Source organism: Bos indicus x Bos taurus, chromosome 3 (genome assembly GCF_003369695.1).
Source record: "Bos indicus x Bos taurus breed Angus x Brahman F1 hybrid chromosome 3, Bos_hybrid_MaternalHap_v2.0, whole genome shotgun sequence".
Taxonomy (NCBI): Eukaryota; Metazoa; Chordata; class Mammalia; order Artiodactyla; family Bovidae; genus Bos; species Bos indicus x Bos taurus.
The window spans coordinates 3,134,041-3,149,203 of record NC_040078.1 but is presented as its reverse complement, the minus strand read 5'-3'; the positions used below and the strand labels follow the sequence as shown (position 1 = coordinate 3,149,203).

General features: G+C 36.5%; 1 protein-coding gene across 1 annotated transcript in view; it reads right to left on the bottom strand.

Annotated features, from left to right (window-relative positions):
- Positions 1–15,163, bottom strand: part of TMCO1 (transmembrane and coiled-coil domains 1) — a 64,125-nt gene that overhangs the window by 24,956 nt on the left and 24,006 nt on the right. Inside the window, exon 6 of the mRNA XM_027526957.1 lies at positions 1,837–1,981. Coding sequence (XP_027382758.1) covers positions 1,837–1,981 — 145 coding nt within the window. The remainder of the gene's footprint in view (positions 1–1,836; positions 1,982–15,163) is intronic.

Sequence of the window (15,163 nt, the reverse complement as noted above, 5' to 3'; positions counted from 1 at the left end):
TGTTCGTAGTGATGCTTCGTAAGGCCCACTTGACTTCACATTAATATTTTGTCTCTAGTTATAATTTTAATATCTCATTCTTAATCACATTTAAGAGCAGTATTCTAGTTTATCAATGACCTCTATTAAACCAACAAAAAGAATCATGTTGTCACTGTCTTGGGTTTTACCTTGGATAAGCCAAAATGCTAAAGCATTTCAAAAGATGTAGTACACACCTCAGTTACACAAGATGCTGGGAAAGACTGTGGGCAGGAAGAGAAGGGAGCGACACAGGATGAGGTGGTTGGATGGCATTACCGACTCAATGGACATGCGTTTGAGCAACTCTGGGAGATAGTGAAGGACAGAGGAGCCCACTGTGCTTGCAGTCTATGGGGTCACAAAGCGTCAGACATGACAGAGTGACTGAACACCACCACAAGAATACAGCTTCCTGCTGGACACACTCACTTAACTGCCCCACAGACAACTCGAACAGCATCTTCCTACCAACCTACTTCTTTTTCTTCTTTTCGCATCCTCCATTTGGTCACCAAAGCCATAATGCTGAAGTCACCTTAGTTTCTTCTTTCTCACATTGAATCAATCATTAAGTTCTGCTAGCTTACCTCTATTTCTCAACTTTGTCCCCTCTTCAATCATTTCAGCACTGTAATAATTTAGAACAAAGTGATTTTTTACTAGACTACTCTAATAGTTTTCTGTTATTTCTGCATGTGGTCATGTCCCCCTCACATCTATCCTTCAGAAGCAGTAAGTATCAGAAAATGATTCCAAGAAGCCTGAATACTTGGTTGCATTTAACATGCAAAAGAAGAAGGTGGGAAACATCCAAATAGAAGAAAGAGTATTCACAAAAAGCAAGTCTGGGTGAGTGGAGAATGAAACCTGCCAGATACGTCAGAATGGCTGGAGTGCTGGATGAGGTGAGAGATGAGGTAGGGAGAGCATTAAGTGCTAAGATCATGAAGATCTTTGTGAACTTCTAATTAGAATTCCATTTCCTACTGATTCACACGTCAGACCAATCAAAAACCTGCTGCTGCAGACAATATTCAGAGGAAGAAGAAAAACAACTCTGGATCATTTATGCAACAAACATTGAAATAATCATGTTCATACTTGCATGTGCCAACCTCCCCAATATAATGCCTACTGAATGACAGTATGTTCAAATACTGAATAATGCCCTGAAATATGAAGAGTTCTAGAGCAAGAGACTTTAACCTCTCTTATTTTTTAAAGTCCCATCTCAAAAACCACTTTATTGTTTCAACCTTGCTGCCTGAATCGTCTGCCACTAACTGAATGCTAAGTCTCTCTTCCAGGCTCTCACAATACTATCTGACTTAGTTCTCACTCTTTTTCACTATGAATATCCGATCATCGTGTTGCCTGAATGTAAACTCTACAATGCAGACTTTACCTCAACTGTGACTAACTTAAAGTCACCAAATTATTGTTTACTTGTGTTCCTGAAGAGCCAAAAGGCACTGGTGAATAATAAAGAAGTAATGATAGTGGGAAGGCAAAGTCCACTCTTTACTTTTCTACCCTTAGATAGCCGCAATAAAGAAGAAACTTGAGAGCGCTCTTCAAAATGAGATGGAAACCACGTTTGACTTTATGACCACTTTCCATCCCTAAGGATCGGGGATCTAAACTATATACATTTAAAACAGTTTCAGATGATATGCTGGAATTCTGAAACAAGCAACTGAAAGATCTCAGTAGCAACAGGTAGACACCTCCAGTATTACAGAAATAGGCATTAATTTAGGGTGTGAGAGCAAGAAAGGATGTACATATGAAACAGATGATGTGGGCACTCACCTGTCGAATTGACATGGTACAGAGAATATACAGGAAGATGAAGGAACAGTCTGTGGTGTCATCCCCGAGCAGATTTCGGTGAGACAGTCCCTGGATGTAGGACAGGGGGGTGAAAGGCAGCTTTGCCACCACTCTGCCATCAAATCTAAAGAGGAAAGAACAGAGGACTGTTATTTTCAGAAGGCTGACAAACTTATTTCCGGAGAGAATCTGGGACAGAAACAGAACTTTAAGTCTCTTGATCTCTAAAAAACCAAGAAATGGTAATATTCTAAAAATATATCTGTAGTATAAGGATATAAGGAGATTTTTTTCCCATTAATCTTTTTCTAAACTAGAGATTCTTAGTTTTTTCAATATCAGGATATTTAACATGCTGAAAAAGTATTGAGGACTCCAAAAAGGTTTTATTTAGAGGTTTCATCTATTATCAATATTACTATTTAATAAATTAAAACTGAGAAATTTTAAAATATTTGTCAAATCATTTAAAAGACAGTAATACTCAGTATATGTTAACACAAGTATTTTTATGGAAAATAACATTATTTTCCATACAAAAAAAGAATTCACCAAGAAGAAAGGCTTCTTCCTTCCTCCCCCTCAATGTCATAGCTGCTTCATTACTTGGGCTGTTACAATATTATACACCCTATGAAGCCTTTGGAAAATTCCACCATACATTCATGAGAGAATGAAAGTGAAGAAGGCAAGGAGAAAAATCTTAGAATTATTACAATAACTTTTACCTCAAGGACCTCCTAAAAGTCTGAAACTGCCAGCATTCCCCAAACCATACTTTTGAGAAGCACTGTTCTAAACCATGAGATCAATAAGATTTTAAGAATCCTCTTTTCTAAGAGTCAAAGATTCCCAGTATACACCTTAAACATGAAATTCATGGAATATACACAGTGGTGAATGAAAAATAGTATACATAATATTCTGAGATAACTTTTTTGTTTTAATAAAACTTTATTTTTTTTAATTTAAATTTATTTATTTTAATTGGAGGTTAATTACTTTACAATATTGTATTGGTTTTGCCATACATCAACATGACTCCTCCACAGGTGTACATATGCTCCCCATCCTGAACCCCCCTCCCACCTCCCTCCCCATACCATCCATCTGGATCATCCCAGTGCACCAGCCCCAAGGATCCTGTATCCTGCATCGAACCTGGACTGGCGATTCACTTCTTATATGATATTATACCTGTTTCAATGCCATTCTCCCAAATCATCCCACCCTCTCCCTCGCCCACAGAGTCCGAAAGACTGTTCTATAACTTTTAACATATGTCTAATATTTGAAATTAATTCCTTTTATTTTTTCTAAAACAGAAAAGAAAGATGTTTTGAAAAGAGGAAAAGCTTATAAAAAAGCTAGAAGAAGTACATATCACTGTTTATTTTGAGGTGCTGGGGATATGAGCTTTTTTTATACTTTTCAGTAAGTTGTATAATCAGACAAAGAGAATTATAAAATTAATGTGATTAAGGATAGTGATACTTCACAATATTAGAAAAGTATATGACCGCCATCAGTTAAATTATCCAAATAAAGTCTCTACTTCCAGTTAAAATGTCTAGAACATTTGCTTTTAGAAAATATGTATTTATCTTATTCATCTTTGGTTGTGCTAGGTCTTCATTGCTGCATGTGAACTTCCTCTAGCTGTGGTGAGCAGAGGCTAGTCTCTGGTGTGACACACGGGCTTCTCATTGCGGTGACTGCTCTTGCTGCGGAGCACAGAGCTGGACGCAGACTTCAGTAACTGCAGCACCTGGCTCAGCAGTTGTGAAGCATGGGCTCTAGAATGCAGGTTCAGTAGTTGTGGAATATGGGTACAGTTGCTCTGCGGTATGTGGAATCTTCCCAGACCAGGGATCCAACCTGTGTCCCCTACACTGACAGGCAGGTTCTTATACACCATACCACCAGGGAAGTCCAAGAACATTCCCTTAAAAAAAAAAAAAATGCTTGGTATTTAGAATGTTTCTATAGAGGGAGGGGGAAAAGAGAGGTAGCATTACTATCATTTCCTTTGGAGAAAAAAAATTCCTAAATATCCATCCATATAAACTTGTGAGTTTTGAGGCGCCAGAGAACTAAGCCTGTGCACTACAACTACTTAGCCTGAGCACCCCAACAAAGATCCAACCAGCAGTTTTGAGGCGCCAGAGCTTTATAAATATATAATATTATATTTCTCTATATTTATAAATGTATAAATATTATAAAATATAAATATTGCGAGCTTCATACATAGCTGAACTCCACAGAAAATAGAACAGAATGAAATAGACACATTCTATAAATATATATGATTATACACTTACTACTTTGAACTGCCTTCCTAGTATATATTTACATAGGGAAAGGGCTCAACCATAAAGTGCTGTTACTTGGATATGACAAAAAATATTGAAAGATCCATAAGAAGTAATCATTCTTGTCTACTAAACTCATAAAAGCAAAACAAAAGAAATAACTTTTCCAGGAGGAGATATTCCCATTTACTCATAAGAAGTATGATATATAGTTGTTGCGATATTTCCTTGTTATATATATGCTGTTTACAGTATGCTGGTTCTACATATGACACTCTACTATTTTTCTATAGAGTTAACTGTAAGAAGCAGGGCTGAAATAAATATAGACAAAAATGTTTATCCTTCTTATTGCTAACATATGCACACCCAAATTCACCTTCTATAGTCATTTTATTTCTTGTTATTTTTAATTTGAAACTGTAACCAAAATGAAAACCTTTTACAACTAATAAATGAATTCAGTAAAGTTTCAAGACAGAAATCAACCTAAAAAAATCAGTTGCACGTCTATGTGAAGTGAAAGTTGCTCAGTCGTGTCCAACTCTTTGCGACCCCATGGACTATACAGACCATGGAATTCTCCATGCCAGAATACTGGAGTGGGTAGCCATTCCCTTCTCCAAGGGATCTTCCCAACCCAGGGATCAAACCCAGGTCTTCCGCATTGCAGGTGGATTCTTTACCAGCTGAGTCACAAGGGAAGCCCAAGGATACTAGAGTGAGTAGCCTATCACTTCTGCAGAGGATCTTCCAGATCCAAGAATCAAACTGGGGTCTCTTGCATTGCAGGTGGATTCTTTACCAACTGAGCTATCAGGGAAGCCCTACACACACACACAAAATCCCATTTACAACAGCATTATTAATGTAATTAACTTATTTAATCAAAGTTAATCAAGGAAGTGAAAGATACGCTAAAAACTGTAAGACACTGATAAACTGAAGATGACACAAATATATGGAAAGATATCCATGTTCACAGATTGGAAGATATAATATTGTTAAAATGTCCATACTGGGACTTCCCTGGTAGTCCAGTGATTAAGAATCTGCCTTTCAATGTGAGGGCTATGGGTTTGACCCCTGGTTGGGGAACTAAGAGCCCATGTGTTACAGGGGAACTAAGCCTGTGCACTACAACTACTTAGCCTGAGCACCCCAACAAAGATCCAACCAGCAGAATAAATAAATAAATAAATATTAAAAAGAAAAAACATGTCCATACTATCCAAAGTATCCCTAGATCCAATATAATCTCTTATCAAAATTCTACTTTTTACAAAAATAGAAAAATTAATACTAAAACCCATAGGGAATCACAAAAGAGCTTGAATAGGCAAAGCAGTCTTGAGAAAGCTGGAGGCATCAAACTTCGATTTCAAATGTGCAGTCACCAAACGAATATGACACTGGCATAAAGACAGACATGTGGACCACTGGAACAGAATGAAGAGCCCAGAAATAAACCCTGTCAACTAGTATTTGACAAGGGAGCAAAGAATTCTCAAGGAGAGAAGAATAGTCTCTTCAGTAGATGATGCTGGGTAAACTGGATATTCACACACAAAAGAATAACACCAGACCCCTATCAAAAACCACCCACAAAAATTAGCTCAAAATGGATTAAGAATTTAAACATGAGATATGAAACCATGAAACTTTCTAGAAGGAAACATTGGGAAAAAGCTCCTTGACACAGCTCTTGGCAAAGATTTTTTGGGTATGACAGCAAAAGCACAAGCAACAAAACTCAACAAATGTGACCACATCAAACAAAAAAGCTTCTGCTCAGCAAATGAAACAACAAAATGAAAATGCAAACTATGGAATAAGAGAAAATATCTGTAAACCATGGATCTGTTAAAGAGTTAATATCCAAATTATATAAGGATCTGTACAGTAGCAAAACTCTTCCAAATAGTCCAATTAAAATGAGGGCAGAGGATCTGAATAGGCATTTTTCTGAAAAAGACATACAAATGGCTAAGAAGTACATGAAAAGATGATCAATACGACTAACCATCAGGGAAATGCAAACTAAAGCCACGCGATTTCATCTCTCATTTGTTAGAATGACTATTACCAAAAGGACAAGAGATAACAAATGCTGGGCACTGTTTGTGGGAATGTAAATTGGTACAGCCACTATGAAAAACACCATGAATGTTCCTCAAAAAATTAAAAACAGAACTACCATATGATTCAGAAATCCCATTTACAGCTATTTAGCCAAAGAAATTGAAATAAACTACTATCTCAAAGAGATCTGTACTCCCATGTCACTGCAGTAGTATTCATAATAACCAAGATATGGAAACTACCTAAGTGCCACCAACAGATGAATGGATAAAGGAAATGTACATATATATATATATGTATATATACACACACATATATATACATACACACACATACACACACACACACACACACATCTATACATGTATATATATACTGTGTACACGTCTGACAGAGAAAGACAAATACTGTATGACATCACTTATATGTGGAATCTAAAAAAAGCTTAACTCTTAGAGAAATAGATTGGTGGTTGCCAGAGGATGGGAGGTGAGAGAAACAGTATGAGACTTTAGACCAGCCACAAAAATGAATAAAATGAATAAAAAAAAAAAAACCCTTCAAATTAAGTTTTTCAGGAGATTGGAAGCTTGCTACAGGAATAGCTAAGTGAATTGGTGTCTAGCCTAATAATGAAAAGAGTTGGGGAGAGAAAGAAAAAGTACAGAGAGAGACATGGCTTATAATAGGTTGATTATCTCTCCAAGTGTACTTACTCTCTGCAATTCCAAAGGGAAGGACCACTACTTATGAACAGAATAAGAAGGTGTATTTTGGCCCAATAAAAAGAACCATTTTCAAACCCTACATACTACTGATAAACTATATTATGTTAGAAACCATCAAGCTCCTCACTGTTGAAAATAATTAAAAAGAGGATGGAAAATTATCTGCTAGAGGTATTATTGGAGGGATTTCTGTACTGACACAGAAGTAATGTGTTAAATGACTTTAAAGATCGCTTCTCTAAGATTATAATGTTTTGACTGTATGGAAATAATCCAGAAGAGAAATTAAATAGAAATAAATAATTGATAATAATTAAATACAGTGCCTCCTATTGCTTCTCTGGCAATCTAGGAGCTCAAGTCCTTCCCATACAGTCTAAGCTGAGGCTTTTTTCTTATCAACACATTTTAAGATGAAAATGGGTATTACAGGTAATATATTCCATTCTACAATAAACAGATGATCAAGGTGAAACTAAGAGAAATTATGCTAAAGAACAGTGATTGTTCAGTACAATCAAAATATGTACTAGACCTTTAAGACTTTTTTTGATGTGGACCATTTTTAAAGTTTTTACTGAGTTTGTTACAATATTGTTTATGTTTTGGGTTTTTTTGGCTGCAAGGCATGTGGGCTCTTAGTTTCCCAACCAGGGATCGAACTCACATCCCCTGCACTGAAAAACAAAGTCTTATACTGGGGAAGTCCCAAAATATGCATTAGACTTTTAATTTCACATGAGGGCCTATAAAAATAGTTACAGCCTTTAACTTCTAGGTGCTCACAATCCTAGACATGAGAAATATATATGTACAGAATAGTAATTATATTTAATATTATTGTATTATATACTTGAAATTTGCTAAGAGAGTAAATCTTAATCAGTCTTACCACCACCACAACAAACTGATATTTATGTGAAGGATTTGTTAACTAATCTTATTTGGTAATCATTTTGCAATATATGCACCCATGTATGCATCAAACTATCACTCTATACATCTTAAACGTACATAGTATTCTATATTATATGTCAATTATATATCTCAATAAAGCTGGAAAAAGGAAGCATTATTCATAACTGCCAACTGATAAGTTACGATGGTACTTCACTATTACCCAAACTCCATAGTTTACATTAGGGCTCACTCTTGTTTCTTTCTTTTTTTAGCACTTATTTACTTATTTGGCTGTTCTGGGTCTTCACTGTGGCATGAAGAATCTTTAGTGGTGGCATGCAGGATCTAGTTCCCTGACCAGCGACTGAACCAGGGCCCCTGCACTGGGAGTGTGGTCTTAGTCACTGAATGACCAGGCAAGAACCATTCTTGGGTTTTAATAAATGTACAGCAAAATGTATCACCATTAAGTATCACACAGAATAGTTTTACACTAAAAAAAAATCCTCTGTGCTCTGCTTATTCCCTCCCTCATACCTGATTCCTGGCAACCACTGATCGTTTTACTACTATGTCCATAGTTTTGTCTTTTCTATAATGTCATGTAGTTGCAATCATATAGTATGTAGCCTTTTCAGATTGATTTATTTCACTTAATAGTATGCATTTAAGGTTCTTCATGTCTTCACATGGCCAATAGCCTATTTCTCTTTAGCAATGAATAATATTCTACTGTATGGATATTCCCACAGTTTATCCATTTATAAACTGATTGCTTCCAAGTTATGACAATTATCAATAAAGCTGTGTGAAAGTTTCTGGGTGGACGTAAGTTTTCAACTCATTTGGGTTTACTTTCACTTTTTATTCTATATTATTCTATATTGTGTGAATTTTTTAGAAGTATTTGTGTCTCACTAGCCTAAGAAAATCCTTGTTTTAGAATTTTGGAACCAAAATTCTTTGGTTCTGATGTACATTCCTGGTTAAGATCTACAGCATAAGCTTCAGAAGCTACGTGATATAAACTAGTCATTTCAAATCTTCAGGGAAAACAAATTATTTACTCCCTGCCTAGTACTGACAACAGCAAAGAGCTTGGTAAAGTTGGAAACTAAACACCAAAATAAATTACAGATGAAACAAAATTTATTTAAATATAAAAAAGAAAAAACTATATAATCGGGTATAAGAAAGGTACTATTTATACAACAGAAAAGTGACATAAAAATAAATATTTTCCATGTATCTCCAAAAGGAGAGTTTAATATGTAAAGAAGAGTCTTAATATGTAAAGACTTCTTATAAAAAGAAAATAAGGGGAAGAACATGAACTAGAAATTTAGAAATAGTAAAAGCATAATAAATAAATGAAAAGATGCTAAACATCACCAGAAATTGCAAATTAAAAAAAACATATTATTTTTCAACTATTAGATTTACAAATATTAAACAGATACATAATTTCTAGTGATGACAAATATATACAGAAAGAACCATTCACAAGCCCAGAGGACAGTAATCTGAAAATATAAATTAATAAAAACTTTTCTAGGGGAATTTCCTGGTGGTCCGGTGGTTAGGGCTCTATGCTTTCACTGCCATGGGTCCAGGTTCAATTTCTGGTTGGGGAACTGCGATTCCCCAACACCACAAAGCATAGCCAAACAAAAAGCAACATTCTGGAGAAAATTTCTATCAAAACTTTACCCAAGCAATATTTGTAGGATATACATGGGGAAAAAATAAGTATAAGCATACCGGTGTATATACTACCTGTGAAAATTCTGTGTGAAGATTTATAGAAGATTATATAGGTAAGGGTACATCCATTCAATGGAATACTTACAGGCAATAAAAATGATATGCAAAGTTCACATGTACTGTATTTTGAAAGACGACCGTAGGGGGACTTCCCTGGTGGTCTAGCAGTTAAGAATCTGCAGTGCAAGGCAGGGGATGAGTGTTCAGATCCCTGGTTGAGAGCTAAGATCCCACAGAGCAACTAAGCACATGCCCCACAACTACTGAGCCCACGTGCTCTGGAGCCTGCACACCACAACTAGAGAGTCCGCGCACCACAGTGAGAGAGTCCGTGTGACGCAGTGAGAGTCCGACATACTACAGCTGACGCCTGACATGGCCAAACAAATACACGTTTTAAAAAATTAATAAAAATTAACAATTATCACAGGTAACTATAGCAGACTACAAAACAGCCATTTTGGGTTATAAAAATTAATACATACAAATATCTAAATGTTTGTATATATACTGAAAAAATACAAGCCTTGAAAGGACATTTCACAAAGGCAGAGTGATTTTTACTTTATATTTTACACAATTATACTCTATTGGAATTCTTCCAGTAAGAACCTATTCAATAATAAGAGAAAAAATGCACTAAGAGATTCCATTTTGGAGGAAAAATATGACATTAGGAGAAAAATACATTGGAGGGACTTCTCTGATGGTCCAATGGTTAAGAATCCACTTTGAAGTGATAAATCCAAGAAGATACAACAATTATAAATATTTATGCATATAATATAGGAGCACCTCAATACAAAAGGCAAATGCTAACAACCATAAAAGGGGAAATTGAGAGTAAAACAATAATAGTTGGGGATTTTAACACCCCACTTACACCAAAGGACAGATCATCTACACAGAAAATTAATAACAAAAGCCTTAAAGTACACATTATACCAGATGGCCCTAATTGATATCTTTAGGACACTTCATCCCAAAACAGCAGAATCCACTTTTTTTCTCAACTGAACAAAGAACATTCTCCAGGACAGAGCACAGCTTGGGTCACAAATCAAGCCTTGGTAAATTTAAGAAAACTGAAATCCTATCAAGCATCTTTTCTGACCACAATGCTATGAGACTAGATATCAATTACAGGGAAAAAAACCTGTAAAAAACCCACAAATACAAGGAGGCTAAACAACACGCTTCTCAAATAACCAAGAGGTCACTGAAGACACTAAAAGAAAATTTATAAAATACCTAGAAACAAATGACAATGAAAATATGACAATCCAAAACCTAGTGAAAGTTGCTCAGTTGTGTCTGACTCTTTGATCCCATGGATAATACAGTCCACGGAATTCTCTAGGCTAGAATACTGGAGTCGGTGGCCTTTCTCTTCTCCTGAGGATTTTCCCAACCCAGGGATCGAACCCAGATCTCTCACATTGCAGGCACATTTTTTACCAGTTGAGCCACAAGGGAAGCCCAACGATACTGGAGTGGGTGGCCTATCCCTTCTCCAGTGGATCTTCCTGACCCAGGAATCAAACCAGCGTCTCCTGCATTACAAGAGGATTCTTTACCAACCTAGAGGATGCAGCAAAAGCAGTTTTAAGAGGGAAGTTTATAGTAATACAAACCTACCTCAAGAAAGGAGAAAAATATCAAATCAACAACCTGATCCTACACCTAAAGTAACTAGAAAAAGAAGGACAAAAAACCCCCAAAGATAGTAGAAGGAAAAAAATCATAAATATCAGAGCAGAAATAAATGGGAAAAAATGAAGAAAATAGCAAAGATCAATAAAACTAAAATAACTTTGAGAAAATAAACAAAATGGACAAGCCACTAGCCAGACTCATCAAGAAGAAAAGGGAGAAGACTTAAGTCAATAAAATTAGAAATGAAAAAGAAGATGTTACAACAGACAATGCAGAAATACAAAGGATCATAAGAGGCTACTAAGAGGAACTATATGCCAATAAATCAGACAACCTGGAAGAAATGGACAAGTTCTTAGAAAAGTACAACCTTCCAAAACTGAACTCAGAAGAAACAGAAATCATAAATGACCAATTACAAGCACTGAAATTGAAACCGTGATAAAAAATCTTCCAACAAACAGAAGCCCAGAGCCAAATGGCTTCACAGGTGAATTCTACCAAACATTTAGAGAAGAGCTAACATCTATCTTGCTCAAACTCTTCCGGAAAACTGCAGAGGAAGGAAAACTCCCCAATTCATTCTATGAGGCCACCATCACCCTGATACTAAAACAAGACAAAGATACCACCAAAAAAGAAAACAACAGGCAATATGAACATAGATGCAAAAATCTTCAACAAAATTCTAGCAAACAGAATCCAACAACAGATTAAAAGGATCATATACCAGGATCAAGTGGGGTTTACCCCAGGTATGCAAGGATTCTTCAATATATGCAAATCAATCAATGTGATACACCACATTAACAAACTGAAAGATAAAAACCATACGATCATCTCAACAGATGCAGAGAAAGCTTTCAACAAAATTAAACACCCATTTATGATTTAAAAAAAAAAAAATCTCTTTAGATTAGGCCTAGAAGGACTCTATCTCAAAATAATAAAGGCCATATATGACAACCATACAGCAAACATTATTCCCAATGGTGAAAATCTGAAAGCATTTCTTCTAAGATCAGGAAAAAGGGTGCCCTCTCTCATCACTATTTGTCAGCATAGTTCTGGAAGTCCTAACCATGGCAATCAGAGAAGAAAAATAAATAAAAGGAATATAGATAGGAAAAGAAGTAAAACTCTCATTGTTTGGAGCATCAGTTCAGTTCAGTTCAGTCGCTCAGTCATGTCCGACTCTTTGCAACCCCATGAACCACAGCACACCATGCCTCCCTGTCCATCACTAACTCCTGGAGTCCACCCAAACGCATGTCCATCGAGTCAGTGATGCCATCCAACCATCTCATCCTCTGTCGTCCCCTTCTCCTCCTGCCTTCAATCTTCCTCAGCATCAGGGTCTTTTCCATTGAGTCAGCTCTTCCCATCAGGTGGCCAAACTATTGGAGCTTCAGCTTCAGCATCAGTCTTTCTAACGAATGTTCAGGGTTAATTTACTTTAGGATTGAGTGGTTTGATCTCCTTGATGTCTAAGGGAGTCTCAAGAGTCTTCTCCAGCACAACAGTTCAGAAGCATCAATTCTTCCACGTTCAGCCTTCTATACAGTCCAACTCTCACATCCGTACATGACTACTGGAAAAACCATAGCTTTGACTATATGGACCTTTGTTGGCAAAGTGATGTCTCTGCCTTCTAATATGCTGTCTAGGTTTACTATAGCTTTACTTCCAAGGAGAAAACATTTTTTAATTTCATGGCTGTAGTCACCAGCCACAGTGATTTTGGAGCCCAAGAAAATAAAGTCTCTCACTGTTTCCACTTTCCCCCATCTATTTGCCATGAAGTGATAGGACCGGATGCTGTGATCTTAGTTTTATGAATGCTGAGTTTTAACCCTGCCTTTTCACTCTCTTCTTTCACCTTCATCAAGGGGCTCTTTGGTTAGTTACTCTTTGCTTTTTGCCATTTGGGTAGCATCATCTGCATATCTCAGGTTGTTGCTATTTCTTCCAGCAATCTTGATTCCAGCTTGTGAGTTATCTAGCTGGCATTTCACATGATGTACTCTGCATATAAGTTAAATAAACAGGGTGACAATATACAGCCTTGACATACTCCTTTCCCAATTTGGAACCAGTCGGTTGCTCCATGTTCAGTTCTAATTGTTGCTTCTTGTCCTGCACATAGGTTTTTCAGGAAGCAGGTAAGGTGGTCTGGTATTCCTATCTCTTTGAGAATTTTCCACAGTTTGTCATGATCCACAAAGTAAGTCTTTAACGTAGTCAATGAAGCAGAAGTAGATGTTTTTCTGGAATTCTCTTGCTTTTTCTATGATCCAATGGATGTTGGCAATTTGATCTCTGGTTCCTCTGGCTTTTCTAAATCCAGCTTGTACATGTGGAAGTTCTCAGTTTATGTACTGTTGAAGCCTTCAAAATCCTTCAAGCATTCTGATCATTACCTTGCTAGCAGGTGAAATGAGTGCAAATGTGCAGCAGTTGTAACATTCTTGGGTACTGCTCTTCTTTGGGATTGGAATGAAAACTGACCTTTTCCAATCTGTGGCCACTGCTGATATATGGAAACACAAAAGATCTTGAATAGTCAAAGAAATCTTGAGAATGAAAAATGGAGCTGGAGGAATCAACTTTCCTGACTTGAGACTTTACTACAAAGCTATAGTCATCTAGACAGTATGGTACTGGCACAAAAATGGATATACAGACCAATGGAACAAGACAGAAAGCCCAGAGACAAACCCACGCACCTCTGGGCACCTTATCTTTGACAAAAGAGGCAAGAAAATATAATGGATAAAAGACAGCCTCTTCAATAAGGGAAAAATGGACAGCTACATGTAAAAGAATGAAACTAGAACACTTCCTAACACCATACACATAAATAAAGTCAAAATGGATTAAAAACTTAAATGTAAGTCCAGAAACTATAAAATTCTTAGAGGAAAATGTAGGCAATACACTCTGACATAAATCACAGGAAGATCCCCTTTGATCCGTGTCCTAGTAATGGAAATAAAAATAAAAATAAACAAGTGGGACCTAATGAAACTTAAAAGCTTCTGCACAGTAAAGGAAACAATAAACAAGATTAAAAGACAACCCTCAAAAATAACTGCAAATAAAGCAACTGACAAAGATTAATCTCCAGAATATATAAGCAGCTCATACAGCTCAATATCAAGAAAACAAATAGCCCAATCAAAAAGTGGGCAGAAGACCTAAACAGACACTTCTCCAAAAAAGACAAACACATGGCAATAAACACATGCAAGGATGCTCGATATCAGGAACTATTTGAGATATACAAACCAAAACTACAATGTGGTATCACCTCACACCAGGCAGAATGGCCATCATCAAAAAATCTACAAAGAATAAATGTTGAAGAGGACATGGAGAAAAGGGAACCCTCCTGCACTGTTGGCAGGAATGTAAACTGATACACTCATTATGGAGAACAGTACAAGGTTCCTTAAAAAACTAAAAACAGAACTACCATATGACCGTGCAATCCCACTACCGGGCATATACCCTGAGAAAACCACAGTTCTAAAAGACACATGTACCCTAATGTTTACTGCAGCACTATTTACAATATTATTGCCAGGACATAGAAATAACCTAGATGTCTACTGATATATGAATGTATAAAGAAGATTTGGTACATATATACAATGGAATATTACTCAGCCATAAAAAAGAACGAACTTGAGTCAGTTCTAGTGAGGTGGATGAACCTAAGAGTCTGTTACACAGAGTGATAGAAGTCAGAAAGAGAAAAACTAATATCACACATTAACAGATATACATGGAATCTAGAACAATAGTATTGATTAACTTCTTTGCCGGGATGGAATGGAGACAGAGATGCAGACAATGGAC